A 12,364-nucleotide genomic window follows, 5' to 3' on the forward strand; every position below is an offset into this window, starting at 1 on the left:
GCCCGCCTCTGGACCGGCCCCCCCGCCCCATGCCACATCCGTTAACTGCCCCACCCCCCATGGTCACTCTAAGTCCCGCCCCCCAGCCCCAGTTCACGGCCCCTCCCTCCATTCACCCTTCCCGTTGCCCCCGCCCCACCCTTCTCCCGCCCTTGCCCCTTGGCCCCGCCCTCTCCAGGGCAAGTTGTCCCCCCGTCGCACTTCTGCGCACGCGTGGCACCTTCCGCGCGCGGCACCTGGGAGGACCGAGCCCCTCCTTTACGGGGCGGCGGCCGTTGGCGGTTGGTGAGAGGGAGTCGGCGGGCGTGCGCGCCCGCTCCCCATGCACGTCCCTTCTCGCGCTTCCAGGCGGGTGCAAGGACGAAGGGAGCTAGTACTCGGGGCGGCGACGTCACGGAGAGCCAGCCAATGGGCAGCGGGCGGGCAGAGCCCGGGCGGTTCGAACCCGAAGGCAGGGAAAGGGCGGGAGGAAAGAGCCAGCAGTTTGTGGGAGTGCGCGCTGGGCCGCCCCTAGACTCCGCTTCCCAGCCCCACCAAGGGAGCGTTCTTGCCAGGGGTTGGGGTGGCCAGTGGTAAAGGTGAAACTTAACTAGTGACCGTGGAAGGGTGTGGATCACTAGTTGCACAACTCCTTGACGTGACGATGGTGGACAGGCATTAGGAGGGAAAGATGATTTAGACCAGGGCCCAGAACAGGTGACAGCTGAAGGGAGAAAAGCCCAAGCCCTTGCCCAGCAAAACACAAAAACGTATGGCAATGGGACAAATCCACAGCTCCCATATTAACAGATAGGAAAAATATCTTCCTCCTTGGGCAACAGCTACTAAAACCTTTATTTTATTTTTTTAAAAACTGTTCTTTATTTGATACGCCCTCCACCCAATAAAGAATCCCTCAGCAATCCCCCTTCCCCCAAACACACACGGCCCCCTCGTGCCCCCAGACACACACACACACAGGATCTGGATCCATCTTCACTTCTTGTTGGCCTGGGCAGTACCAATAATACACTGGTTTACCTGGGGGCAAGGGGTTAGATAGGATAAAAAAGTTTGCAGAATAACCAAAAGGACAGCTTTCCCAAGAGCTCCTCCCACCCCCCAGTGCGAGGGCTGCCCTCAGGGAATATTGAAATAAGGGCTCTGAAGGTAGGTTCACGCTAGTGCCAGTTACAGAGGAGGTGAAAAGGCCTGAGAAGACATGGAAGCTGAGAGAAAGGGCTTCCATTTCCAGCTATACCCTGGACTAGAGACCCCAAAACCCCCCAACTATAACCTAGACAAAATATTAACAACACCCATTTAGGTTCTGAGCCTTAGAAAATGGATCATTCCAAGTCTGGGGAGGAAATGTACAAGATGAATCTGATACAAAGATTACTGAGATGCTGTCTAAAGGACCCAGGGGCCAACTTGAAGGGGCTCCTATTGGCTAAAGATAGGGCAATTTGACCATCAGAAAGAATGACTGAAAAGGATTCACAGACATCAAATACATAAACATCTGTAAAATGATACACCCCAGGTAAAATCTCACTGATCACTTTTCGAAGTTGCTAGGATATCAACTTATAACAATGAAAATAAAGAATCCAGCATTTATCTTGCTTTTCCTATATGGACTGAATTTCAGAGTAACCAAAGATGGTAAGGGAAAGTTCTTCATAGAAGAATCATGGCTAATGAATGCAGAACTGAGATTAGAAAATCACCATTTTAAAAAATTCTAATGACATACCAGACAGCCACAAAAAAAGAAAAAAAAGCTAAACAAACAAAAAACAAACAAGAAAAACCTAATGAATCTGGGTATGATCATTGTTTGATAAAATCACTAAGTAAAAAAGTCAATGAATGGATTAGGCTGACAATACCCCAAATCTAATGATCAGTATTGATATCATTAAAAGTAGAACTAAATATTAGGTGCCTCCTAATATGACATAATAGGAAGTGTACTGAACCATCTATTAAGTTTTCTTACCAGGAAATTTGAACTTTATTCAAATGTAATCAAACCTCTAAATCTAACTACCAGATAACAAAAAGTATGGGGGGAAGAGTAAACAACCAGCCAAAATCCAGAATATGGTATATGACCCTACTTCTTTAACAAATAAATGGCATAAAAGTGGGCGGTGGGGGACTATTACAGATTAAAAGAAATTTAAGAGATATTTCAACCAAATGAAGTCGGTGGACCTTGCTTTGATCTTGATTTGAACAAACCTAATGTATAAGAGACATTTATGAAACAATTGGGTGACATTTAATATAAACTGGGCATTAGAGAAGTTCATGTTGAGTGTTGATGTCATTAAAATATTAATATAAAAAGAATAACAAGGGCCGACCCCGTGGCGCACTCGGGAGAGTGCGGTGCTGGGAGCGCAGTGGCGCTCCCGCCGCGGGTTTGGATCCTATATAGGGATGGCTGGTGTGCTCACTAGCTGAGCACGGTGCGGGCGACACCAAGCCAAGGATTGCGATCCCCTTACCGGTGAGCGCAGTGGCGCTCCCGCCGCGGGTTTGGATCCTATATAGGGATGGCTGGTGCGCTCACTAGCTGAGCGCGGTGCGGGCGACACCAAGCCAAGGATTGCGATCCCCTTACCGGTCACACACACACACACACACACACACAAAGAATAACAAAAAAAAAGAAAAGCAAAAAAATTTCTTAAAGTCAGAAAAAACACCATCACCTTGTTAATTGAACTTGCAAGATAGTGAGGGAAATCCTGATTAAAACAGAAGACCAGAGTAGAGTGCAGAGCAGGGTATAGGTGCTGAGGTAGCTGGCTACTTCATGGCAGCAACCAGTGCTGACTTGGGGGAAGCCTGAGCATGGCAGAGGGGCAGATCTGATCAGACCCCAAATAAAGACAGACCCCACTGAAGGGCTATACCCTCAGGGGAAGGGTGAACCAGAGGGAAAAAAAATTTACCCCAGAGGCAGACATTAAGGAAATTTTCTGACTTGTTTAACTCCAGTGGAGGAAGTGTGTCTCTCTGAGAATTCATGGCCACCAGCTGACCTTTGTGGGGTTTGGAGCCTGCAATCACACTCTGTGGAATGGTCTGAAAAACCTATGTCTCCTTTGATCCAGCAATCCCATTTCAAGGAATATTTCCCTAGATAGATGTAACTAAAAAACCACAAAATGACATATGTATAAGGTTAGTCAGCTTGGCCTTGTTTCTAACAGAAAAAGCGGGAAAGCAATCCAAGTGTCCAGTAGAGGGAACTGGTGGATAAATTTTGGTGCATCCACACAGTGGAGTCTTAGGCAGACCTAAAAATAATGGGATGATCTCTGTGCATTGATGGGGATTACTCTTGGAGCTATTCTGGAAGCAAAACAAACAAGGTGCAGAACTATATATATGTGAAAGAGAGGGAGGGAGATGCCTTTCATATAAGAAGAAGAATACATATAAGAAGAAGAATACAAATAGCCTGTATTTGCAAAAAGAAACAATGGAAGGATAAATAAAATAATAGATGACAAAAATGACTATATGGAGTGGAGGATGGGGTGGACAGAAGTGGCAGTAAAACTTCATTGTGTTATGTATAGCCCTCTAGATAGTTTTAAGCTTTTAGTCACTTATTTTCAAAAACTTAATTCAAAAGCAAATAGTTGAAATGGAACCAGAAAAAAAATTTTAAAACAAACAAAAATAAAGAAAGAAAAAAGAAACACAATGGAACCCAGTGGGAAGGGCCCAAAATGCCTGGCAAATGTAAATCCTTTCTGGGTAAATGTGCCCCCCAACCTAGAGGACAGAAGCGGTTGGAATGGACAAGTCTACAAGCATCCAGGGGTCCCGACAGGACCTGGGCTTGAAGGTAATCGTACCTTGGAGGCAAAGCGTAGAGAGTTGAGGGACTCGGAGATGTTCTCTTCTAGGGGGGAAATGTTCACAAACATCAGCCTATGGAAAGAAAAGAGGCCCAATCTCAGCATTAGTGGTTTGCAGAGCCTGGACATGTCTCTGTTTTTCCCCTTTTCCTTACCCCAACATCATAGTTCCTACCCGATTCCTTCCATCTGTCCCTTTCACTCACATCTTTGCACTGCCACCCAGAGAGTTCTGCAGCAGGTAGGTGAGCTTGCTGTTCCGGTAAGGCACATGGGACTCCTAGAGAGTTGAGAGGGAACCAGTGCTTAGGACAGGGCAGAATTCTGTACAGCTAACCCCAACTGGGCCCCAGGTCCCACCTGCCCCTGCCCCCATTCCCACCTTGTTGCTCAGGGCCATGATGACCAGCCCCAGCGTGGACAGGCTGCTGTTAATGGCCTGTGTTTCCCGAAGGCGTTCCCGCTCTCCGGGGCCAAGGGCTAAGCCAGGGTCTAGCCGCTCACTCCCGGCCAGGTCCACAAGGCTGAGGGGGGCCCCGCACTGTAGGCCTCGGGCAGCATGCTCCCCAGAGATCTGCAGCTGGAACACACTGTGGCTGCGTGATGACCGCTCGTTCTGGGCTGTTCGGGCCACAGCCCGATTCTGGCGGGCTAGATGGAGCAGAGCCTCCACCTGGGAGTGGAGGGGAGCAAGGTGTGAAGGCAGGAAGTAAGTTAATACACAGTTATGTCAGTATGGCAATCAGTGAGAGTCAGCCCCTGCCCTCCTTTAGCTTCCGTTCTAGCCAGTGAAGAGACAAAACAAATAAGTAAAATGCACAGTACGTCTGCGAATGCTAAAGGGTAAAATCACAGAATAGGGAGTGTGTGAAGGTAGGGAAGAGAGGGTGCAAGTTTAGACAGAACAGTCAGGGATGTTAAGCCTCACTGCCTTAAGATCTCCAGGGGTGGAGCATTCAGGCAAAAGACCTGAGATGGGAGTGTGACTAGCAGGTTAAGGAACAGCCAGGAGGCCAGCATGGCTAGGGTGAACTGAGCAAGGCACATAAAAGGAAATGACACGAGATGCAACTGGCAGGGGACAAGTGTCCCTCTCCACTTCAGCAGATGCATCACTACTCTATATTGCCTGGTTATGTTAATGCACATCTACCTTACAGTTAAAACTAAATGTGGTAACCTATCCTCACAACTTGCCCTTCATCCTCCAATTTTCTCCTGCTCTTTTCTCCATCCACCTCCATCTTGTGACACCCTACCCACTGCTCCCCACTCCCCAGTTCCAGTGCCCATGGGTCCTTACCTCTTTCTCACAGGAGACAGGGACATATCGGGCATTGGTGACAGTAAGCTCTTCACTCCCTGGCCCTGCTCGGCGAATCTCGCACTCACCCCCTTGACCCTTCCGAGTCCCAGTGGCTAGCAGGTCTCGAACAGTCTCATTATAGATCTCTACATAACTTGCCACAAAGCTGTAGGTCCAGCCCTGGCCACCCATTTCCTGGGCTATGGAGAAGAGGTGCCGCAGGGCCCGAGGGATCAGCCCCTCCAACTGGGGGTCTCCCCCAGGCCCACCTTCCATTGTGAAGGTCTTGCCACTGCCTGTCTGGCCATAGGCAAAGATGCATACTGGGTAGCCATCCAGAGCTGACTGGACAAGCATGGCGATCTCCTCAAACACCTCGTCCTGTCCACTTCCTGGTGGAAATACTCGGTCAAAAGAAAAGTCATGGCGGGTGGTGGGGGCTGGGGCCCCACTCAGGGTCCCACGCCGCTCATCAGACCGAGATAGACTAAGGTGGGTGGGAGGATCAGAGGGCCCGCCAGGACCAGGGGGAAACAAGAGGAAGCCAGGGGGTGGGGTGGACTCCCCAGGAAGGACAGGGCGGACCCGGCAGAATACACGGATATTGCCCTTGAGTTCCTGCAGCTGGTTGTGCAGTCGCCGACGCTCCATCTCTAGCCCATGAAGACGTTCTCCCCGCTCAGAGAGTAAAGCTGCCTGGGCTTCAACCTCCTGTTGCAGAGATGCCACCTCTGCTTGGCTGCTCGACAGAGCTGCTTCTGATACCTGCAGCCTCTTCTGCCCAGAACAGAACAGACACAGAGAATGAGATGCAACTAAGAATAAGAACAAGTCATGTGGCCAAGATGGGTGGGGAGCAGAGGTGGGGTCCCTGCTTTCAAAGACTTCATTGTCTGGTAAATAGAGATGAGAAAATAGGCAAATATGGTACTAGGATAGGGAGTGCTATGGGGATGTCCAGGAGGGGCACAAGGAAGATGGTATCAGTAAGCTCCTTTAAGGTTGACACCCAAAAGTATAATAGGAGTGAACCAAGGGAAGGATAGAGTACATAAAGAACATTCCAGAAAGAGGGAAGCACATATGCAAAATGTCCAGAAGTGACAGATGAGTCATTTGAGACTATAAGTAATTCATTCAATCTAGTTGGTACTCACCAAAAAGGAATCAAATGGACATGAGAAGAGGGAGTACCACAGGGATTTGTGATCAGGAGTGGGACGTGAAGAAAGAGAGGGGGATGGAGGACTAGGGTAAGACACATCCAGGTGAGAGCTACAAAAACAGAGTTAAGTACATGGAGAAGTGGGGCAGAAAGCATGAGAATCAGGAGTGTGCTGGGGTAAAGACGGGTGAAGGACAGAGGGATATTGCTGGAGATATGAGGTTAGGTATTCTGAGCCCAAAGAAACTTAAGGGGAACCTGGAAGGTGGGAGACGACCTCTACTAGGATAGGGGGACTGGCATTTGGTGAGAATCTGGTCCCTACCTCCTGTTCCTCCAGTTGGGTGGCCAGCCCCCTCCGCTCTTCCTGCAACTCCAACTGTTCTTTCTGGAGCTCTTGCACCAAGCTTTCCTGTGTGCCTAGCCGCTCTTCCAGGTCCAGGACATGAGCACTCAGGTTCTCTAGCTCCTGTTGGCCTTGCTCAGCCTGGGCCCGTACCCTTGCCAACTCTCCTTCCAGTGTCCTGCACTCTGTCCCCAGGGCCTTGGCCTGTTGTTGGGCTTCTCTGAGCTGGTCCTGCAGCTGCTGGTTCTCCTGGTCCAATGTTTGAGTCCTCTCACGGTAGCGTTTCAGATCTGCATTTAGGTCACATAACTGACCCTTTAAGTCCCAGGCTGGACGTTTGCTGGGTTTCTTCCCTCCTACCATGGGAGGAGCAGCTAATGCTAAGATGGGCACAGAAAGGATAAAGGTCAGTGAAGTCTTGGCTCTCTACCCCTCCTCCCTTCTAGCCTTTAGGGCCTCACACCTGATGCTACATCTATCTCCTTCCCCACCAGAGATGGAAGAGGCCAGACAGATTTTTCTAGGCACTCACCACCTCCTCTTCCCTATCCCAGCCTCTCACCCAATAGTTATGTTTATCACCTACTGCCAGACTTCTGGGCAGGAACAGCAGGGACTGGCTTCTGGTTCTTCACCCCTAGAAAATTGGAGAGTCGACATAAGAAATTATAGGACCGACGTCCTTCCATCTCCATCATTCTCCTTTTACACATTCCCCAAATCCCATCTCAGCCCCAGCTCTTAAATGCTACTACCTGTGGCAATAGCTGTGGAACATGGGGGTCCTATCTTCCGGGGAACTTTTTGAGCTGTCCAGAGATAGGAGAGAAGAAAAAGTAGAACAATCACTCTCAGGGTGGCATGTACACTGGCTAAGCCAGGGGCAGGGGAGGTGCTTTTTCTGAGGATTAGAAATAACCTTGCCCCCTAAGTCGGGCCAGCTCCTAATGATATCCCTCCTAGGACCAGAAATTACTCAATATGCCAAGAAGCAAGTTGAACCAAGATAAGTACAAAGAGCTGGGGGAGGGGGGGGGGCGGGCAGAAAAATATGTAAAGTATGCTACCATTTGTGCAAAAAAGGTGGGGGGCAGGTATGTCCTTGTTTGCTTGACTACCCACAGAATTTCCCAGGAAGGACACTCAGTTGCCCCTGAGAAGGGGAACTGAATGGCTAGGGATAGGGGTAGAATGAAACTTTTCACTGTATAACAACCTTTGTGCCTTTGGAATTTTGAACCAAGTAAAATGTTATCACCTATTCAAAATGGACTAAAATTGAAAGAAAAGTAAAGAAAAATAAGTAAGTTGAAGAGCACCAGACTTCCATGTCCTTGGGTCCCTGTCCACCCCTAGAGCCTACATGCAGTTGGGCCTTGTGTGTGTGGCACTGTGGTGAGGACTGATGCTCTGCTGCGGGATGTAGCAATTTTGGTCGCTGCACCCAGGCCTCGGGTCCGTTTCTGGGGAAAGATAAGAACAGGTCCATAGTCACCCTCCCTGATGAGTTTATATTCTCTCTCTCTCTCTCTCTCTCTCTCACACACACACACACACACACACACACACACACACACACACACACACACACACTCATGCACATATACATACACAGCTCTCCACACTCAGCTAACCTTCTCAGGTTCCAAGGCATCCTCCATCTGGTCAGGCCCCCTCTTGAGCCTGCTTCCTGGGAGAGGCAGCCGGGAAGAGGCTTTGATCAGGGGTCTCTTCAGCTCTGTGTTCCCCTTCACTTCCAATAAGGGTGACCTCTGTTGGGAAAAGACACCCTTAAGACAACACGCAGATGACCAAATGTCCCAAGAACCCCCCTTCTTGGCCTCCCAGCCTCAATTTTCAACATTACTACCACCAAGCATTAACTAAGAACCACTTGTGCCAAAAGCTGGGACTCACAGATTATGCGCCAGCCAAATAGCACCGAAAGAAGCAGGACATAATGTAAAAGCGGGAACACAATCTCTAAGGATAAAACTGGATGGATGTTGGACTTGAGCTAACTTTAAGAGTAGTACTCAAACAAGCATAGAGAAATGGACACTCCTTTTAGAAGACAAAAGCTCAGACATGCAAATGGTATGGCTGGGAAACCAATAGGGCCCTTTTAGCTGGAGCTGAGAATCATGAATAAGGGAGAGAGTGGACGATGGATAAGGCTGAAGACTGGTTGGGAGGAGCAAGTAACATTTATTGAGCACTGTTTTAAATGTTTTATCTGTATCAACTTACTTAATCCTCACAGTAGCCCACTGAGGAGGTGCTATTACTAACTCCATTTTGCAGATGAGGGAAGGAAGGCACTGGGAGGTAAGATAGATCATCTAAGGTCATCAGCTAGTAAACGGCAGAGCCAGAGTTAGAATCTAGGCAGTCTGGTTTCAGAGATCACATGTTTAACCCCACACTGCCTCATAAGGCTTTGATACCAGGCTAAGGAGGAGTTTAGGTTTTATCCCTGCATAGCGTGAAGAGCCAGCTACAATTTCTGATCAGCCATGTGAAAAATATACAAAAGAACCTATTGCAAAGAATAATGAGTTGCATGTAGGCTGACTTGTATAGGGAAGGCTAGGAAGTAGTATGACCAGTTTGGAGACCAAAGTACAGGTATGAGGTGGGGGCAATGGAAAAGGAGAGATCCTCTCCTTTAAGCAGCCTAAGTCAGTGCCTGGGGATTATGCCCACACCATGGTTGCTCTTATCTAGGGTGACCAGATATTTTGGTTAACCCAAGATTGAGAGGTTTCTTGGGACACAGGACTTTCAATGCTAAAATTAGGTCATTCGTAAGCAAACTAGGATGATTGATCACCCTATTCCTATCCTACCATCAGGAAAGTACATTATATAGATCAACTTCTGATTTTCACTACAGGTAACTTTTAATTCCAAGGCCAGTTTCTCTCTGCCCTTCAACTTACTTCATTCACATTTGACTTTTTTTTTCTGGTGGCTGGCCAGTATGGGGATCTGAATCCTTGCCCTTTGTGTTATAACACCGTGCTCTAACCATTTGAGCTAACCAACCAGCCCCAGCTTACTTCGTTCACTCAATATTTACTGTCTGTGATGTGCCAAGAAGTGATCTGGGTTCTGGAGTAACAGATGTGGTCCCTTGTCCTCAAAGAACAGTGGTGATGAGAAGCATTCAAAGAGATGATTAAAACTTTACTGAGTGCTGTCATAAAAGGAGCCCAGAGGAGGAGGTGAGCATCCAGATGCGATAGGGAGAGTGTCAAAGAACACTCGTATAAGGTATTTTATTTTTAGGTGGAGTCTTTAGGATGAGAAAGAATTGGCTTGATGAGCTTGGGCCAAGGTAGAGCATCCCAGGCAGCGAGCAAGCAGGGGTGCATGCAAGGAACAACAAATCATTCTATTCAGCGGAACACATGGATGTGCATAGAAAGCAGGAAGATGAGAACAAAGGCAAAAAGGAAAAGACTGCGGTGGCAGTATGTCATATCTGCTCTGTGGTACACTCATGGTATGCCTGTTCTGTGCCAGACACTGTTCTAGGTGTTGGGGTGAGAGTGATGAACATTAACTCCCTGCCTTCCCAGAGCTCACTTTCTAGGGCAGCCTTTCCAAACTGGGGTACCACAATAGAACTGAACTGTATAGAAAATGAGGTCAAGGGTTTGGATCCCCGTACCAGCCAGCTGCCAAAAATAAATAAACAAACAAGTATATAAACAAATAAGCTGTATAGAAAATGATCTATTTCCTCAATTCTCCCAAGGGTGTACACAGCTCTTACCATTCTAGATGCGAAGAATACCTTAAGGCAGTAGGGCTTAATTCTCATGGAACTTAGTTGAGAGGGGTTATTCTAGCAGCCTGAGAGCTAGACAGAAATCCATCTGAGAGAACCAGGTCAGCCTTAATAAAGCTGGGCAGTGGAGATGAAGAAGAGGGGCTGAATTATATGAAACCAAGTACTGATCTAACTAGGAGCTGGCTTGGGAGAGGGAAGGAGAAGGCAGGCAGTGAAAGAGAGAGAGAGGAGTCGAGGCTGAGTCCAAGGTGTCTGTTACAGTTCCATTAACCAAGATAACAAGAGGAAGGGCTGCTTTTGTTTTGTTTTGTTTTGTGGCAGCTCGCCAGTATGGGAATCCAAACCTTTGGCCTTGGTGTTATAACACCACACTCTAACCAAGTGAGCTAACTGGCCAGCATCCTGTTTTGTTTTTTAATTAAAATTTTTATTTTAAAATCATTGTAGATTCACATGAAGTTGTAAGAAATAATACAGCGAGATCCAAGAGTATCTGAAGAGCTATGTTTAAGAGATGCTGACCTTTTTGTTGTTGTTGATGTTTTATATGAAAGATGACCGGTAAAGGGATCTTAACCCTTGACTTCGTGTGGTCAGCACCACGCTGTCCCAAGTGAGCTAACCAGCTATCCCTATGTAGGGATCCGAACCCTTGGCCTTGGTGTTATCAGCACCACACTCTCCCAAGTGAGCCATGGGCTGGCCCCTAAGATGAGTTTTGGGAAAGTGAGTTTTAGCTACCTGTGATACAATAAGACATATTCAGCAATGTTCACAGAACATCATAAAGAAAACTATGAAACAACATGAAATCCTGTTTTGCTTTTATTTTTAGTTTGTTTATTGTCTTTCTCTACATTAGATTGTCAGTGCCATAAGAACTTGTCTATTCACAACTATATAACCAGAGGGCCTAGTACAATGTCTGCTACATGCTTTAAGTATTGCAAGGTCAAATACTAAAGTTTTGTTTTGTTTTTTTTATAAACTGCGCCCTTCCTCCTGTCTACACTACCATAGTGGGTATACTATAGACCTACCTCCTTGGAATTTACATGGGCTCAGAAAATGTGTTCAAAGGTTTGTTTATTCAGGACAACTCCAAATAGTACAGTATTTATTTTTCTCTCATCTATAAAGCTAGACGCAATGAACCCCAGCTATCCACAATGAGAAGCATAAGCACTTAACCTTCCATAAGAATAGTATTCATCCAAACCCTCCTGCATCCACTTCACCACAAGATCACAGACAGATTCCCTGCTCCCAAGGCAACCCCTCCACATGTGCGTCAGATCCCTCCCATCCTCACACCAACTCTGGAACATTGCTCCAGCAATTCTCCCTTCTCTCCTCTGCATCATCAACTTTTCACTTTCTACTCGATGATTCCAATCAGCATACAACACATGCTATTATTTACCCCAACCTAAAAAAAGTCTCTTGACTCTGCTTTCCCTGCCAGCTACTACCCTTTTACCTTGCTGCCCTTTGCAGCAAAACTCTTCAAAAGTATTCACGGTGTCCAATTTCTCTCCAAAACCCATTTCAAGCAGGCTTTCACTCCCCCATTCTACCAAACCATTGTCCTCAAAGTCACCAGTAACTTCAAGTTGCTAAGTCAATTCTTCATTTTCATGTGTTTTGGCCCATCAAGCAGCATTTGATACAAGGTGGTCTCTCCCTCCTCCTTAAGAGACTTTCTTCATTTAGCCTCCAGGAGACCACACTTTGTTTTCCTATCTCACTAGTAAGTCCTCATCTCTCCAAATTTTAACAGCAATCTTTGTATTCTCTGTACTCACTGTCCATTCCCATGGCTTTAAATACCCAAATTTCTTTTTTTTTTTTTTTCCTTTTTGTCTTTTTTTCATGACTGGCA

At 47.2% G+C, this 12,364-nt stretch overlaps 1 protein-coding gene across 1 annotated transcript in view; it reads right to left on the reverse strand.

The window, feature by feature from the left end:
- Positions 1 to 807: 807 nt before the first annotated feature.
- The window catches only part of KIFC1 (kinesin family member C1), a 14,396-nt gene continuing 2,839 nt past the window's right edge, over positions 808 to 12,364 (reverse strand). The window contains exons 2-11 of the mRNA XM_008584038.1: positions 8,318 to 8,455; positions 8,047 to 8,146; positions 7,439 to 7,492; positions 7,270 to 7,320; positions 6,663 to 7,063; positions 5,170 to 5,949; positions 4,249 to 4,539; positions 4,073 to 4,146; positions 3,864 to 3,939; positions 808 to 1,020 (exon numbers count right to left, since the gene is read on the reverse strand). Of these exons, the coding sequence (XP_008582260.1) occupies positions 976 to 1,020; positions 3,864 to 3,939; positions 4,073 to 4,146; positions 4,249 to 4,539; positions 5,170 to 5,949; positions 6,663 to 7,063; positions 7,270 to 7,320; positions 7,439 to 7,492; positions 8,047 to 8,146; positions 8,318 to 8,455 (2,010 nt within the window). The 3' untranslated portion in view covers positions 808 to 975. The remainder of the gene's footprint in view (positions 1,021 to 3,863; positions 3,940 to 4,072; positions 4,147 to 4,248; positions 4,540 to 5,169; positions 5,950 to 6,662; positions 7,064 to 7,269; positions 7,321 to 7,438; positions 7,493 to 8,046; positions 8,147 to 8,317; positions 8,456 to 12,364) is intronic.

This window comes from Galeopterus variegatus, unplaced genomic scaffold (assembly GCF_000696425.1).
Source record: "Galeopterus variegatus unplaced genomic scaffold, G_variegatus-3.0.2 Scaffold3128, whole genome shotgun sequence".
Taxonomy (NCBI): domain Eukaryota; kingdom Metazoa; phylum Chordata; class Mammalia; order Dermoptera; family Cynocephalidae; genus Galeopterus; species Galeopterus variegatus.